At 48.4% G+C, this 18,355-nt stretch overlaps 1 protein-coding gene across 8 annotated transcripts in view; it reads right to left on the reverse strand.

Annotated features, from left to right (window-relative positions):
- ADD2 (adducin 2) overlaps positions 1-18,355 on the reverse strand; it is a 276,848-nt gene that overhangs the window by 32,137 nt on the left and 226,356 nt on the right. For 7 of the 8 annotated variants that reach the window (XM_063932099.1, XM_063932101.1, XM_063932102.1 and 4 more), the window contains one exon: positions 12,292-12,408. In XM_063932099.1, the coding sequence (XP_063788169.1) occupies positions 12,292-12,408 (117 nt within the window). Of the gene's footprint in view, positions 1-11,690; positions 11,725-12,291; positions 12,409-18,355 lie in introns of all 8 variants that reach the window. The other variant, XM_063932106.1, reaches the window with a different exon arrangement.

Genomic DNA, 18,355 nt, shown 5'->3' on the forward strand with positions numbered 1-18,355 from the left:
AATGGCGCACAGCTGCAGTGCTGTGCGCTACCTTAAGTGAAGACAGGAGTCTTCTGCCGCCGATTTCGATGTCTTCTTGCTTCTGCTGCTTCTGTACTTCTGGCTCTGCGAGGGGGACGGCGGCGCGGCTCCGGGGACGGACGATCAAGGTTAGGTACCTGTGTTCGATCCCTCTGAAGCTAATGGTGTCCAGTAGCCTAAGAAGCGCAACTTAGCTGCAGTGAGTAGGTTTGCTTCTCTCCCCTCAGTCCCACGTAGCAGAGAGTCTGTTGCCAGCAGAAGCTCTCTGAAGATAAAAAACCTGACAAAATACTTTCTTTTCTAGCAAGCTCAGGAGAGCCCACTATGAGCACCCAGCTCTGGCCGGGCACAGATTCTAACTGAGGTCTGGAGGAGGGGCATAGAGGGAGGAGCCAGTGCACACCAGATAGTACTAAATCTTTCTTTAGAGTGCCCAGTCTCCTGCGGAGCCCGTCTATTCCCCATGGTCCTTACGGAGTCCCCAGCATCCACTAGGACGTTAGAGAAATGACAGTTAGGAGCCGATTGGCTGGTACTTTATCTCCAGCAACTCTATCTCCATCCAAAGCTTAGTAAATAGACCCCTATGTCATGAGTCAGCAGTCAGTGAGTGAGTGAGTGCGTGCGTGAGGGATTTCACATTTATTTATATATATATATATATATATATATCTATATCATACCTCCCAACTGTCCCGATTTTGGCGGGACAGTCCCGTTTTTCACGGTCTGTCCCGCTGTCCCACCCGCGGGTCGCAGTGTCCCGTGGGTGGGGTGGCAGTTGGGAGATCCCCCCCTGTCACTCGCTGCTCTAATCAGAGCAGCGGTGAATAGACGCTGTGCGCATGCGCACAGCATCTATTCCTGGCAGAGAGGGACAGGGGGCATGGCCAGCAGCTCTCACATAATGACAAAAATGGGGGCGTGGCTTGCGATCGCTGCACTTGCCGCGAGGCCATGCCCCCTTTCCGGTAGGCCACACCCCCTAATTTCGGGGGCTCGTCTTCGGCGCGCGCTGATGTCCCTCCTTGGATGCCGGCAAAGTTGGGAGGTATGATATATAGATAAGCATAAGTTTGTAGCTATAAAAAATGTGTTGTCTCTTATTATGCAGAAGAATATCCAAGGCATGATCAACTACCAGCTGGGAGCTCATGAAGGATCAGTGATAGACTAATAAACTAGCTAGGCTAATTGTTTATTAAGTACCTATATTATATTATATTATGTTATTCATAGAGTGTAGTGTAAAACTGCTCTCAAAAATGTAAGTCTGCCTGACTTCTATTAAGTGTACAGCACATGCAGCACTAAAACACAGTAAGTCCAGCCAAAACCCAGCTGTCATTCCTCTCATTCCACATCCTACACTGTCCAGTAAAGGGGGTAATTCAGAATTGATTGCAGCAGCAAATTTGTTAGCAATTGGGCAAAACCATGTGCACTGCAGGGGGGGGGCAGATATAACATGTGCAGAGAGAGTTAGATTTCAGTGGGTTATTTTGTTTCTATGCAGGGTAAATACTGGCTGCTTTATTTGTACACTGCAATTTAGATTTCAGTTTGAACACACCCCACCCAAATCTAACTCTCTCTGCATGTGTTACATCTGCTCCCCCTGCAGTGCACATGGTTTTGCCCAACTAACAAATTTTCTGCTGCGATCAACTCTGAATTAGGCCCAATGTCCGCTTTATGATGAACACCGTGCCCATTTTTATCGGGGTCCGCAAATTGGGACTGTCCTGCTAAAATCCGGGACAATTGGGAGATGTAGGTACACGCCGCAGAAACACAGCAGAAGCAGCCATCCTAGGGGCCTAGTGAATTCTTAGGCAGAATTTTCCAGAATATTGGTACATCCGTAAATGTGGACCAGAACTATTTTATTAACAAAACCAGTCTGCACCAGTAATACCTTTTGTTGAATGGGCTTGCATAAATTGGAAAATCACCACAGTAACAGGAAAGCACTTACCTGAGGTATCTCACGTGAGTATTGTTTAATAAACTGAGACAAAAGTATTTTTCTTTCCCTGCAATCCAGATCTGTGGTTACCTGACATAGGCCCTCATTCAGAGTTGATCGCTCGCTAGGTGCTTTTAGCAGCATTGCACACGCTAAGCCGCTGCCCTCTGGGAGTGTATCTTAGCTTAGCAGAAGTGCGAACAAAAGAGTAGCAGAATTGCTATTAATAAATTTCATGCCGTTTCTGAGTAGCTCCAGACCTACTCCTAACTTGCGATCACTGCAGTCAGTTTAGTTCCTGGTTTGACGTCACAAACACGCCCTGTGTTCGTCCAGCCACTCCCCCGTTTCTCCAGCCACTCCTGCGTTTTTCCCTGGCACGCCTGCGTTTTTTTAGCACACTCCCTGAAAACGCTGAGTTGCCGCCCAGAAACACCCACTTCCTGTCAATCAAACAACGAACACTCGAGCGACTGAAAAACGTTGCACGAGCTTCAGTAAAACTACTAAGTTTTGTGTTAAATTACTTAGCGCATGCGCGCTGCGTACCATGCGCATGCACATTTTCCACCTGATCGCTACGCTGCGAAAAACGGCAGCGAGCGAACAACTCGGAATGAGGGCCCTGGTTTTACTACAGCTTTGCTAAAGCAATTGTGTTAGAAAACATTTTGCTGTGTCTCCTGAACACCCAGAGGCAGAACTCTGGGAGGCAACGGAGTCATCTGCCGCCGGGCTCCTGCTCTGAAGGGGGGCACCTCTCCTCCCATTCTGTGACACCATTGAATTAAGTTAATTGATAGCTGTCGCTGTCTTTTCAGTGGCCGACTTCCTCACTGGTCCCTGCACACTACAAATCACACCCTCCCTATTATACTGAGTATACACATTTTACAAGTATCACACCCAGGATTAGGAACCACAACCTATTACACTGGAAGCAGACACCTTACTGATGAAGCTGTTTGCTCCTGTATAGGAAATATGAGAATTTTAACTATATGAAGATACTTCTCTGACAATTACACGTAACTTCAAATAGTTAGAATTCTCATGCTTTCTCTACAGGAGCAAATAACTCCATCAGTAAAGTGTCTGCTGTTAGTGTAACAGGTCATGGGTTCTAATCCTGGGTATGACTGCTAAGAAATGTGTGATTTAAAATAAAAGACAATTAAATGTATAAATACAGTATATACATTTTTTTCAGAACACTCCATACACACACATGCACACACACACGCACACGCATATTTATCTTAATATAGGAAATAGAGGGGCACCGATATTTATCTTGCCTCCGGGCAACTGGGACGAAGTTACGCCACTGTGAACACCTGTGAGCTGGAGCAATATTCTTAATAATATGGCCTATCCAATAACTAGTGCCTGAAACACAGAGGGCCTATTTTACAGCTAAAGGTGCAGATTTGCTCTTGGAGAAACCATGTTGTGATGCAAGGGATGCAAATGTCATTTTGTTTTGCACACAGGATAAGTACTCCCTACGTTTTTCATTTACCACACTGTGAAAGTGTGTCTGGTAACATATGGGAGGGCTGGATGCTGAGAGGTGATTGCTGTAGAGTGAGGATGGTTTCCCTTTAAAAAGGGGGAGGAATTTGTTGGCTGTTGGACAGAGTAGCGGGACATTGGGGCAGATGTATTAAGCCTGAAGAAGTGATAAAGCAGTGATAAGTGAAAGGTCATAACGCACCAGCCAATCATTATGGGTTTAAAAACGACACATATTCCTTCCACTTATCACTGCTTTATCACTTCTCCAGGCTTAATACACCTACCCCTCTGGGAGCCGTTCTCACCATGATAATAAAACCCAACCTGACTGACTTAATACATACGTCTTTAGTCTGAATTTTTTTCCAGTTAACCTGCCAGCCGTCCTGTGAAGTAATGAACATCCGCGCCCCCTCCTTCCCCCTCTACCAACCAAATTCACTTCCTTGCATGGCAACATGGTTGAGCTAAAGTGCAAATAACACCATCAATCTAGAATTGCAACTGACTGTAAATGAGACCCATAGTACATTCCCGGGAATATTGGTATAGCTGACAAGACCAGCTCATTCCTCTGTGTGTAGGGTATGGGCGCATTTGCGTGTAATCCAATCATACAGGTGCTGATGCAGAACTGAACGCAATTCTGACATTTTGACCCTACAGTCAGTGGCCCACTGTATGTACAGAGAGCTCAGAGCTGTAGGGTGTATGTCAGGACCATCCTATGTGTTCAGTTGGTGTCATAGCTGTCAGTGCGGAACGGCACCAGCCCTATTCCTGGTGCAGACAAGTCTTTCTGAATACAGGCATATATATATGTATATGCATAGCTGCAATTTCATCTTCATGGACTCACTAAAATATGCCTGTGTGTAAAGGCCCAGTTACTGCCCAGGTACACCCTTTCAGCTGGAAGTGGAGATGCATACGCTGTCCATGGCATATGCACAGTACGCAAAATCCATCTGCAAAACTGACTTCCACTCAACTCCGCATCAGCCCCTCTGTCCCATCTGAGCTATGCAGTCTTACGTATTCCTGGCTGACGGGATGCCGGCTGTAAAGATCCCAACAGCGGCACCCCAACCACCAGAATGCCGGCAGTGGGGCGAGTGCAAAGAGTCACCCATGAGTGGGAATAGCCCCTGTGCGCCGGGATTCCGGCTGCCGGCTGTTGGGATTCAGGTGTCGGTATCTTGAGATCCCGACAGCCGGCAAATTAACTGCATCCCCATATAACACCTGTCTTTTCTCTATCGTCCTAAGTGGATGCTGGGGTTCCTGAAAGGACCATGGGGAATAGCGGCTCCGCAGGAGACAGGGCACAAAAAAGTAAAGCTTTACTAGGTCAGGTGGTGTGCACTGGCTCCTCCCCCTATGACCCTCCTCCAGACTCCAGTTAGATTTTGTGCCCGAACGAGAAGGGTGCAATCTAGGTGGCTCTCCTAAAGAGCTGCTTAGAGAAAGTTTAGTTTAGGTTTTTTTTTTCTTTACAGTGAGTCCTGCTGGCAACAGGATCACTGCAACGTGGGACTTAGGGGGAAAGTAGTAAACTCACCTGCATGCAGAGTGGATTTGCTGCTTGGCTACTGGACACCATTAGCTCCAGAGGGATCGAACACAGGCCCAGCCGTGGAGTCCGGTCCCGGAGCCGCGCCGCCGACCCCCTTGCAGATGCTGAAGCGTGAAGAGGTCCGGAAACCGGCGGCTGAAGACTCCTCAGTCTTCATAAGGTAGCGCACAGCACTGCAGCTGTGCGCCATTTTCCTCTCAGCACACTTCACTGGGCAGTCACTGAGGGTGCAGAGCGCTGGGGGGGGGCGCTCTGAGAGGCAAATATAAACCTTATACAAGGCTAAAAATACCTCACATATAGCCCATAGGGGCTATATGGAGATATTTAACCCCTGCCTGACTGGAAAAATAGCGGGAGAAGAACCCGCCGAAAAAGGGGCGGGGCCTATCTCCTCAGCACACGGCGCCATTTTCTGTCACAGCTCCGCTGGTCAGAACGGCTCCCAGGTCTCTCCCCTGCACTGCACTACAGAAACAGGGTAAAACAGAGAGGGGGGGCACATTAATGGCTATATATATATATATTAAAGCAGCTATAAGGGAGCACTTAATATAAGGATATCCCTTGTATATATAGCGCTTTGTGGTGTGTGCTGGCAGACTCTCCCTCTGTCTCCCCAAAAGGGCTAGTGGGTCCTGTCTTCATTAGAGCATTCCCTGTGAGTTTGCGGTGTGTGTCGGTACGTGGTGTCGACATGTATGAGGACGATATTGGTGTGGAGGCGGAGCAATTGCCAAATATGCAGATGTCACCCCCCAGGGGGTCGACACCAGAATGGATGCCTTTATTTGTGGAATTACGTGATGGTTTATCTTCCCTTAAACAGTCAGTTGAGGACATGAGGCGGCCGGACAATCAATTAATGCCTGTCCAGGCGCCTCAAACACCGTCAGGGGCTGTAAAACGCCCTTTGCCTCAGTCGGTCGACACAGACCCAGACACGGGCACTGATTCCAGTGACGACGGTAGAAATTCAAACGTATTTTCCAGTAGGGCCACACGTTATATGATTTTGGCAATGAAGGAGACGTTACATTTAGCTGATACTACAGATACCGTAAAACAGGGTATTATGTATGGTGTGAAAAAACTACAAACAGTTTTTCCTGAATCAGAAGAATTAAATGACGTGTGTGATGAAGCGTGGGTTGCTCCTGATAAAAAGTTGATAATTTCAAAAAAGTTATTGGCATTATACCCTTTCCCGCCAGAGGTTAGGGCGCGCTGGGAAACACCCCCTAAGGTGGACAAGGCGCTCACACGCTTATCCAAACAAGTGGCGTTACCCTCTCCTGAGACGGCCGCACTTAAGGATCCATCAGATAGAAAGATGGAAGTTATTCAAAAGAATATATACACACATGCAGGTGTTATACTACGACCAGCTATAGCAACTGCCTGGATGTGCAGTGCTGGAGTAGTTTGGTCAGAATCCCTGATTGAAAATATTGATACCCTAGATAGGGACAATGTTTTACTGTCGTTAGAACAAATAAAGGATGCATTTATCTATATGCGTGATGCACAGAGGGATATTTGCACACTGGCATCTCGGGTGAGTGCTATGTCCATTTCAGCCAGAAGAGCCTTATGGACACGACAGTGGACAGGCGATGCGGATTCAAAACGTCACATGGAGGTTTTGCCGTATAAAGGGGAGGAGTTATTTGGAGTTGGTCTATCAGACTTGGTGGCCACGGCTACTGCCGGGAAATCCACTTTTTTACCTCAAGTCACTCCCCAACATAGAAAGGCACCGACCTTTCAACCGCAGCCTTTTCGCTCCTACAAAAATAAGAGAGCAAAGGGCTTGTCGTACCTGCCACGAGGCAGAGGAAGAGGGAAGAGACACCAACAGGCAGCTCCTTCCCAGGAACAGAAGCCCTCCCCGGCTCCTGCAAAAACCTCAGCATGACGCTGGGGCCTCTCAAGCGGACTCGGGGACAGTGGGGGGCCGTCTCAAAAATTACAGCGCGCAGTGGGCTCACTCGCAGGTAGACCCCTGGATCCTGCAGATAATATCTCAGGGGTACAGGTTGGAATTAGAGACGGATCCTCCTCATCGTTTCCTGAAGTCTGCCTTACCAACCGTCTCTTCCGAAAGGGAGAGGGTGTTGGAAGCCATTCACAAGCTGTACGCTCAGCAGGTGATAGTCAAAGTACCCCTATTACAACAAGGAAAGGGGTATTATTCCACTCTATTTGTGGTACCGAAGCCGGATGGCTCGGTAAGGCCTATTCTAAATCTGAAGTCCTTGAACCTCTACATAAAAAAGTTCAAGTTCAAGATGGAGTCACTCAGAGCAGTGATAGCGAACCTGGAAGAAGGGGACTTTATGGTATCCTTGGACATCAAGGATGCGTATCTACACGTTCCGATTTACCCCGCACACCAGGGGTACCTCAGGTTCATTGTTCAAAACTGTCACTATCAGTTTCAGACGCTGCCGTTCGGATTGTCCACGGCGCCTCGGGTCTTTACCAAGGTAATGGCCGAGATGATGATTCTTCTTCGAAGAAAAGGCGTATTAGTTATCCCATACTTGGACGATCTCCTAATAAGGGCAAGGTCCAGAGAACAGCTGGAGACAGCTTTAGCACTATCTCAAGAGGTGCTAAGACAACACGGGTGGATTCTGAATATTCCAAAATCCCATTTAATCCCGACAACTCGTCTGCTGTTCCTAGGAATAATTCTGGACACGGTTCAGAAAAAGGTTTTCCTTCCAGAGGAAAAAGCCAAGGAGTTATCCGATCTGGTCAGGAACCTCCTAAAACCAGGAAAAGTGTCAGTACATCAATGCACAAGAGTCCTGGGAAAAATGGTGGCTTCTTACGAAGCAATTCCATTCGGCAGATTCCATGCAAGAATATTCCAAAGGGATCTGTTGGACAAATGGTCAGGGTCGCATCTGCAGATGCACCTGCGAATAACCCTGTCACCAAAGACAAGGGTGTCACTTCTGTGGTGGTTGCAGAAGGCTCACCTATTAGAAGGCCGCAGATTCGGCATTCAGGATTGGATCCTGGTGACCACGGACGCCAGCCTGAGAGGCTGGGGAGCAGTCACACAAGGAAGAAACTTCCAGGGAGTATGGACGAGTCTGGAAAAGTCTCTTCACATAAACATTCTGGAACTAAGAGCAATCTACAATGCTCTAAGCCAGGCGGAACTTCTCCTGCAAGGAAAGCCGGTGTTGATTCAGTCGGACAACATCACGGCGGTCGCCCATGTAAACAGGCAGGGCGGCACAAGAAGCAGGAGTGCAATGGCAGAAGCTGCCAAGATTCTTCGCTGGGCGGAGAATCACGTGATAGCACTGTCAGCAGTGTTCATCCCGGGCGTGGACAACTGGGAAGCAGACTTCCTCAGCAGACACGATCTTCATCCGGGAGAGTGGGGTCTACATCCAGAAGTCTTCAACATGTTAATAGACCGTTGGGAAAGACCAATTGTAGACATGATGGCGTCTCGCCTCAACAAGAAACTGGACAAATATTGCGCCAGGTCAAGAGATCCACAGGCAATAGCTGTGGACGCACTGGTAACTCCTTGGGTGTACCAGTCAGTGTATGTGTTTCCTCCTCTGCCGCTCATACCAAAGGTATTGAAGATCATACGGCAAAGAAGAGTAAGAACAATACTAGTGGTTCCGGATTGGCCGAGAAGGACTTGGTATCCGGAACTTCAAGAGATGCTCACGGACGAACCGTGGCCTCTACCTCTGAGAAGGGACCTGCTACAGCAGGGTCCCTGTCTTTTTCAAGACTTACCGCGGCTGCGTTTGACGGCATGGCGGTTGAACGCCAGATCCTAAAAGGGAAAGGCATTCCAGAAGAAGTCATTCCTACCTTGATTAAGGCACGGAAGGAAGTCACCGTGAAACATTATCACCGCATTTGGCGAAAATATGTAGCGTGGTGCGAGGATCGGAGGGTTCCGACGGAGGAATTCCAACTGGGTCGTTTCCTACATTTCCTGCAATCAGGATTATCTATGGGTCTCAAATTGGGATCCATTAAGGTTCAAATTTCGGCCCTGTCAATATTCTTCCAAAAAGAATTGGCCTCTGTCCCTGAGGTCCAGACTTTTGTCAAGGGAGTACTGCATATACAGCCTCCTGTGGTGCCTCCGGTGGCACCGTGGGATCTAAATGTAGTTTTAGATTTCCTCAAATCCCATTGGTTTGAACCATTGAAAAAGGTGGATTTGAAATATCTCACATTGAAAGTGACTATGTTACTAGCCCTGGCCTCTGCCAGGAGAGTATCTGAATTGGCGGCTTTATCTTATAAAAGTCCTTATCTAATCTTCCATTCGGATAGGGCAGAACTGCGGACTCGTCCGCATTTTCTCCCTAAAGTGGTATCAGCATTTCATCTGAACCAACCTATTGTGGTGCCTGCGGCCACTAGCGACTTGGAGGACTCCAAGTTGTTGGACGTTGTCAGAGCCTTAAAAATATACATTGCAAGGACGGCTGGAGTCAGAAAATCTGACTCGCTGTTTATATTGTATGCACCCAACAAGTTGGGCGCACCTGCTTCTAAGCAGTCGATTGCTCGTTGGATTTGTAACACAATTCAACTTGCACATTCTGTGGCAGGCCTGCCACAGCCTAAAACTGTAAAAGCCCACTCCACAAGGAAGGTGGGCTCATCTTGGGCGGCTGCCCGAGGGGTCTCGGCATTACAACTCTGCCGAGCAGCTACGTGGTCGGGGGAGAACACGTTTGTAAAATTTTACAAATTTGATACCCTGGCAAAGGAGGACCTGGAGTTCTCTCATTCGGTGCTGCAGAGTCATCCGCACTCTCCCGCCCGTTTGGGAGCTTTGGTATAATCCCCATGGTCCTTTCAGGAACCCCAGCATCCACTTAGGACGATAGAGAAAATAAGAATTTACTTACCGATAATTCTATTTCTCGGAGTCCGTAGTGGATGCTGGGCGCCCATCCCAAGTGCGGATTATCTGCAATACTTGTACATAGTTATTGTTAACTAATTCGGGTTATTGTTAAGGAGCCATCTTTAAGAGGCCCTTTCTGTTGTCATACTGTTAACTGGGTTTAGATCACAAGTTGTACGGTGTGATTGGTGTGGCTGGTATGAGTCTTACCCGGGATTCAAAATGCCTCCCTTATTGTGTATGCTCGTCCGGGCACAGTACCTAACTGGAGTCTGGAGGAGGGTCATAGGGGGAGGAGCCAGTGCACACCACCTGACCTAGTAAAGCTTTACTTTTTTGTGCCCTGTCTCCTGCGGAGCCGCTATTCCCCATGGTCCTTTCAGGAACCCCAGCATCCACTACGGACTCCGAGAAATAGAATTATCGGTAAGTAAATTCTTATTTTATAATAAATAATTTGTGGTTGCACGACCCAACGCGACCTTTCACAATACTGCAAATTCCGGAACACCACTGCAGACCAGCATTCCCAACTATGCTACAAGGACTGTACCCGGGTTGCATTGAATGGAGATTGTCTGCTGTCACCTGACTTGGGGGTAATTCATTTTCAGAGTTGATCACATATACGATAATTTACTCTGACATGCAGGGAGACGCCTAGCACAGGGCTAGTCCGCCCCGCCGCATGTCTAGCCCTCCCCTTCCCCCGCACAGGTACAAAAGCATTGCATGGACTTGCAGCGAGTAGCTTCCTGCCAGCGCAGGTCCTGCGCTCTGGCAGGGAGCTACTGGCCGCGTCCTGGGTCGCAGCGGCTGTGTATGATATCACGCAGCCGCCGTGTCCCCCCCCCCCTTCACCTCAATGGTCCGGACACGCCTCCATTGTTCGGACCTTGCCCCGCCAACTGCGTTCTAACGCTGTTGGCACGCCCCCTCCTACCCTGCGACCGCCTCTGCCTGTCAGGCAGAGGCGATCGCAGCCAGTGAGATGCTGGCAGCATCTCACTGGGCTCCCGGGGTGCGCGTGCGCACTCCACACAGTAATTCAGACTGCGGCAGCGATCCAGTCTGAATTACCCCCCTTGTCAGCATTACCCTAAATACTTCCATTTCAGCAAAGTAAAGCTGGCTACATCCCTGCTATCTTAGGTGGAGGAATAGCTTAGGCTGTGGAAATAATCAACATTAGAAGCACCATTTACAAAAGCAAGCAGCTAAAAATATCCACACTGTTCCATGTTAATACGTGTTATAGGGGTAAATTGCTGCTTTAGTTGTTAGTTCACAGGAAGTGCATTAGTCAGTGCAAAGAAAAACAGTCTACAAGATAGCCACCAATTCACTGCCTGTATAGGGCATAGGCAGGTGAGGTTGTATGCCATCTCAGGTGGTCTTTTTACATTGCAGAATTTGGATGCCATGTTATCAAGGTTTTGATACTACAGTCAGTCGTCCACTAAGAGTTCATTTAAATACACTATATATATATATATATATATATATATATATACACACACACACACACACACACATATAAAATAAAATAGAATGATCAAATAATTTGTTGACAACAAGATAGTTTGACTGACAGCAGATTGCCTTGCATGGTAACCAAAAGGCTGTAGTGTAAAACAAGAGGAGCAAAAGCTTCAGGTGGGTGGAGAGAAGCAAGCCAGGCCATCTATACTTACTACAGAGACAGGTATTCAGAGTCTGAGGGCACTCCTGCCATGAGACAGCACATGGAAAGAGAAGGGGAAACATTGTGGCGACACACACACACAAAGACACAATGACAACATATGATCACTATGAATACACAAAGAGCTAAAGAAGAAAGAGGAAGATGGCAGTAAAATATTGACTTCCAGGGAGAGAGTGCAATATTCCCAACCTGGGTCTATGGAAAAAGACCATAGAGACTGCACACTGTGTAATAACACCAACACGGAGTCAGTAGGGAGGTTTCTCATCTGGATATATGGGCACACTTCTTAGTGAGACCACTCTGGATGGGATCATACACCATGGTGAGAAGCCTCACTACTGGCACATTAATCTAATATACTGAGCTATGTTTGGATCAAATCTTATAATAGGTTTTAATACATCTCAGCCTGTAGACAGAAGGGAAATCGGAGATATTCATATAAAAATACAAAATAGTCTACAACAGAAATCTAAAAAACATTCTATACAAATAAGAAGTGAGAATGACTTAGTCAGGTGTCATATCTAAATTATGTAACTTCCAGGAGATCTAGCACAGCCCCAGAACATGTAAAGACTTACCTTCTGAGGACTTGGAAGGAGACACAATCAGAGCCGAGGTCTTAGTAGGAGTTCTTACAGGAGAAGTAGGGGGTGTCACCAGCGATGGCTGGGATTCCTCATCCTTGTCTCCTGGTTCTGTAGATACAGAGGCACATTCTGGCCATAAATGCTGGCAATAGGCTAAAATAAGATTTTACTCACCGGTAAATCTATTTCTCGTAGTCCGTAGTGGATGCTGGGACTCCGTAAGGACCATGGGGAATAGCGGCTCCGCAGGAGACTGGGCACAACTAAAGAAAGCTTTAGGACTACCTGGTGTGCACTGGCTCCTCCCACTATGACCCTCCTCCAGACCTCAGTTAGGATACTGTGCCCGGAAGAGCTGACACAATAAGGAAGGATTTTGAATCCCGGGTAAGACTCATACCAGCCACACCAATCACACCGTATAACTCGTGATACTATACCCAGTTAACAGTATGAAATATAACTGAGCCTCTCAACAGATGGCTCAACAATAACCCTTTAGTTAAACAATAACTATATACAAGTATTGCAGACAATCCGCACTTGGGATGGGCGCCCAGCATCCACTACGGACTACGAGAAATAGATTTACCGGTGAGTAAAATCTTATTTTCTCTGACGTCCTAAGTGGATGCTGGGACTCCGAAAGGACCATGGGGATTATACCAAAGCTCCCAAACGGGCGGGAGAGTGCGGATGACTCTGCAGCACCGAATGGGCAAACTCTAGGTTCTCCTCGGCCAGGGTGTCAAACTTGTAGAATTTAGCAAATGTGTTTGACCCCGACCAAGTAGCTGCTCGGCAAAGTTGTAAAGCCGAGACCCCTCGGGCAGCCGCCCAAGAAGAGCCCACCTTCCTTGTGGAATGGGCTTTCACTTATTTAGGATGCGGCAGTCCAGCCGCAGAATGTGCAAGCTGAATCGTACTACAGATCCAGCGAGCAATAGTCTGCTTTGAAGCAGGAGCACCCAGTTTGTTGGGTGCATACAGGATAAATAGCGAGTCAGTTTTCCTGACACTAGCCGTCCTGGAAACATAAATTTTCAGGGCCCTGACTACGTCCAACAACTTGGAAACCTTTAGTCTTTAGTAGCCGCAGGCATCACGATAGGTTGGTTCAAATGAAAGGCTGATACCACCTTAGGGAGAAACTGGGGACGAGTCCTCAATTCTGCCCTATCCATATGGAAAATTAGATAAGGGCTTTTACATGACAAAGCCGCCAATTCTGACACACGCCTGGCCGAAGCCAAGGCCAACAGCATGACCACTTTCCACGTGAGATATTTTAATTCCACGGTTTTAAGTGGCTCAAACCAATGTGACTTTAAGAAATCCAGCACCACGTTGAGATCCCAAGGTGCCACTGGAGGCACAAAAGGGGGCTGAATATGCAGCACTCCCTTAACAAAAGTCTGAACTTCAGGTAGCGAAGCCAGTTCTCTCTGGAAGAAAATCGATAGAGCCGAAATCTGGACCTTAATGGAACCCAATTTTAGGCCCATAGTCACCCCTGACTGTAGGAAGTGCAGAAAACGTCCCAGCTGAAATTCCTCCGTTGGGGCCTTCCTGGCCTCACACCACGCAACATATTTTCGCCAAATGCGGTGATAATGGTTTGCGGTCACTTCTTTCCTAGCTTTAATCAGCGTAGGAATGACTTCCTCCGGAATGCCCTTTTCCTTCAGGATCCGGTGTTCAACCGCCATGCCGTCAAACGCAGCCGTGGTAAGTCTTGGAACAGACAGGGCCCCTGCTGCAGCAGGTCCTGTCTGAGCGGCAGAGGCCATGGGTCCTCTGAGATCATTTCTTGAAGTTCCGGGTACCAAGCTCTTCTTGGCCAATCCAGAACAATGAGTATAGTTCTTACTCCTCTTCTCCTTATTATCCTCAGTACCTTGGGTATGAGAGGAAGAGGAGGGAACACATAAACCGACCGGTACACCCACGGTGTCACTAGAGCGTCCACAGCTATCGCCTGAGGGTCTCTTGAAATGGCGCAATATCTTTCTAACTTTTTGTTTAGGCGGGACGCCATCATGTCCACCTGTGGCCTTTCCCAACGGTTCACAATCAGTTGGAAGACTTCTGGATGAAGTCCCCACTCTACCGGGTGGAGATCACGCCTGCTGAGGAAGTCTGCTTCCCAGTTGTCCACTCCCGGAATGAACACTGCTGACTGCTTCTGCCATCGCCGTCCTGCTTCTTGTGCCGCCCTGTCGGTTTACATGGGCGACTGCCGTGATGTTGTCTGACTGGATCAGTACCGGCTGGTTTTGAAGCAGGGGTTTTGCCTGACTTAGGGCATTGAAAATGGCCCTCAGTTCCAGAATATTTATGTGTAGGGAAGTCTCCTGACTTGACCATAGTCCTTGGAAGTTTTTTCCCTGTGTGACTGCCCCCCAGCCTCGAAGGCTGGCATCCGTGGTCACCAGGACCCAGTCCTGTATGCCGAATCTGCGGCCCTCTTGAAGATGAGCACTTTGCAGCCACCACAGCAGAGACACCCTGGTCCTTGGAGACAGGGTTATCAGCCGATGCATCTGAAGATGCGATCCGGACCACTTGTCCAACAGGTCCCACTGAAAAGTTCTTGCATGGAACCTGCCGAATGGAATTGCTTCGTAGGAAGCTACCATTTTTCCCAGGACTCGCGTGCAGTGATGCACCGACACCTATTTTGGTTTTAGGAGGCCTCTGACTAGAGATGACAGCTCCTTGGCCTTCTCCTCCGGGAGAAACACTTTTTTCTGTTCTGTGTCCAGAACCATCCCCAGGAACAGTAGATGTGTCGTAGGGACCAGCTGTGACTTTGGAATATTTAGAATCCAACCGTGCTGTTGTAGCACCTCCCGAGATAGTGCTACCCCGACCAACAACTGCTCCCTGGACATCGCCTTTATCAGGAGATCGTCCAAGTACGGGATAATTAAAACTCCCTTTTTTCGAAGGAGTATCATCATTTCGGCCATTACCTTGATAAATACCCTCGGTGCCGTGGACAGACCAAACGGCAACGTCTGGAATTGGTAATGACAATCCTGTACCACAAATCTGAGGTACTCCTGGTGAGGATGGTAAATGGGGACATGCAGGTAAGCATCCTTGATGTCCAGTGATACCATGTAATCCCCCTCGTCCAGGCTTGCAATAACCGCCCTGAGCGATTCCATCTTGAACTTGAATTTTTTTATATATGTGTTCAAGGATTTCAAACTTAAAATGGGTCTCACCGAACCGTCCGGTTTCGGTACCACAAACATTGTGGAATAGTAACCCCAACCTTGTTGAAGGAGGGGCACCTTGACTATCACCTGCTGGGAATACAGCTTGTGAATTGCCTCTAGCACTGCCTCCCTGCCTGAGGGAGTTGTTGGCAAGGCAGATTTGAGGAAACGGCAGGGGGGAGACGTCTCGAATTCCAGCTTGTACCCCTGAGATACTACTTGAAGGATCCAGGGATCCACCCGTGAGCGAGCCCACTGATTGCTGAAGTTTTTGAGACGGGCCCCCACCGTACCTGGCTCCGCCTGTGGAGCCCCAGCGTCATGCGGTGGACTTGGAGGAAGCGGGGGAGGACTTTTGCTCCTGGGAACTGGCTGTATGCTGCAGCTTTTTACCTCTACCTCTGCCTCTGGGCAGAAAGGACGCGCCTTTAACCCGCTTGCCCTTATGGGGCCGAAAGGACTGTACCTGATAATACGGTGCTTTCTTTGGCTGTGAGGGAACATGGGGTAAAAATGCTGACTTCCCAGCTGTTGCTGTGGAAACGAGGTCCGAGAGACCATCCCCGAACAACTCCTCACCCTTATAAGGCAAAACTTCCATGTGCCTTTTAGAATCTGCATCACCTGTCCACTGCCGAGTCCATAACCCTCTCCTGGCAGAAATGGACATTGCACTTATTTTAGATGCCAGCCGGCAAATATCCCTCTGTGCATCTCTCATGTATAAGACTGCGTCTTTAATATGCTCTACGGTTAGCAATATAGTGTCCCTGTCTAGGGTATCAATATTTTCCGACAGGGAATCTGACCACGCAGCTGCAGCACTGCACATCCATGCTGAAGCAATAGCTGGTCTCAGTATAATACCTGTGTGTGTATATACAGACTTCAGGATAGCCTCCTGCTTCCTATCAGCAGGCTCCTTTAGGGCGGCCGTATCCGGAGACGGTAGTGCCACCTTTTTTGACAAGCGTGTGAGCGCTTTATCCACCCTAGGGGATGTTTCCCAACGTGACCTATCCTCTGGCGGGAAAGGGTACGTCATTAGTAACCTTTTAGAAATTACCAGTTTCTTATCGGGGGAAGCCCACGCTTCTTCACACACTTCATTTAATTCCTCAGATGGAGGAAAAACTACTGGTAGTTTTCTCTCTCCAAACATAATACCCTTTTTTGTGGTTCCTGGGGTAACATCAGAAATGTGCAACACATTTTTCATTGCCTCAATCATGTAACGTGTGGCCCTATTGGAAGTTACATTAGTCTCTTCGTCGTCGACACTGGAGTCAGTATCCGTGTCGACATCTGTGTCTGCCATCTGAGGTAGCGGGCGTTTTAGAGCCCCTGATGGCTTTTGAGACGGCTGGGCAGGCACAGACTGAGAAGCCGGCTGTCCCATATTTGGTATGTCGTCAAACCTTGTATGTAAGGAGTCGACACTGTCGCGTAATTCCTTCCACATAACCATCCACTCAGGTGTCGACCCCGCAGGGGGTGACATCAAATTTATCGGCATCTGCTCCGCCTCCACATAAGCCTCCTCCTCAAACATGTCGACACAGCCGTACTGACACACCGCACACACACAGGGAATGCTCTGACAGAGGACAGGACCCCACAAAGCCCTTTGGGGAGACAGAGAGAGAGAGTATGCCAGCACACACCAGAGCGCTATATAACACAGGGATGAACACTATAACTGAGTGATTTTCCCTTATAGCTGCTTATATATATACTGCTGCGCCTAAATTTAGTGCCCCCCCCTCTCTTTTTTACCCTTTGTAGTCTTGAAACTGCAGGGGAGAGCCTGGGAGCGATCCTTCCAGCGGAGCTGTGAGGGAAAAATGGCGCCATTGTGCTGAGGGAGATAGCCCCGCCCCTTTTTCGGCTGACTTTCTCCCGCTGTTTCATGGATCCTGGCAGGGGTATTTTTCACATATATAGCCTCTAGGAATATATATTGTGATTATTTTGCCAGCCAAGGTGTTAATATTGCTGCTCAGGGCGCCCCCCCCCCCAGCGCCCTGCACCCATCAGTGACCGGAGTGTGAGGTGTGCATGAGGAGCAATGGCGCACAGCTGCAGTGCTGTGCGCTACCTTGTTGAAGACCGAAGTCTTCTGCTGCCGATTTTCAGGACCATCTTCATGCTTCTGGCTCTGTAAGGGGGACGGCGGCGCGGCTCCGGGACCGGACGATCGAGGTCGGGTCCTGTGTTCGATCCCTCTGGAGCTAATGGTGTCCAGTAGCCTAAGAAGCCCAAACTAGCTGCAAGCAGGTAGGTTCGCTTCTTCTTCCCTTAGTCCCTCGTAGCAGTGAGTCTGTTGCCAGCAGATCTCACTGAAAATAAAAAACCTAAAATATACTTTCTTTTCTAGGAGCTCAGGAGAGCCCCTAGTGTGCATCCAGCTCAGCCGGGCACAAGATTCTAACTGAGGTCTGGAGGAGGGTCATAGTGGGAGGAGCCAGTGCACACCAGGTAGTCCTAAAGCTTTCTTTAGTTGTGCCCAGTCTCCTGCGGAGCCGCTATTCCCCATGGTCCTTACGGAGTCCCAGCATCCACTTAGGACGTCAGAGAAATATTGCTGCATAGGTAGGCCCAAAATAACCGATACACCAATCATTCAAACCAACTGCATGATTGTTAGACATTTATCAGCCCTGTGTGTGACCATCTTTCAATTGCATTGATATGCGGCAGGAAAGTCTTCCGATTGCTTGGGAAAAAACTGGACAAGATATACCATCCAGAAACTTCACCAATTCAAGTCAAGTCCTAGTTCAATGTGAGTGGAGGGGAAAAATGAAAACTAATCACACTATGGGGTA

This window comes from Pseudophryne corroboree, chromosome 6 (genome assembly GCF_028390025.1).
Source record: "Pseudophryne corroboree isolate aPseCor3 chromosome 6, aPseCor3.hap2, whole genome shotgun sequence".
Lineage (NCBI taxonomy): Eukaryota > Metazoa > Chordata > Amphibia > Anura > Myobatrachidae > Pseudophryne > Pseudophryne corroboree.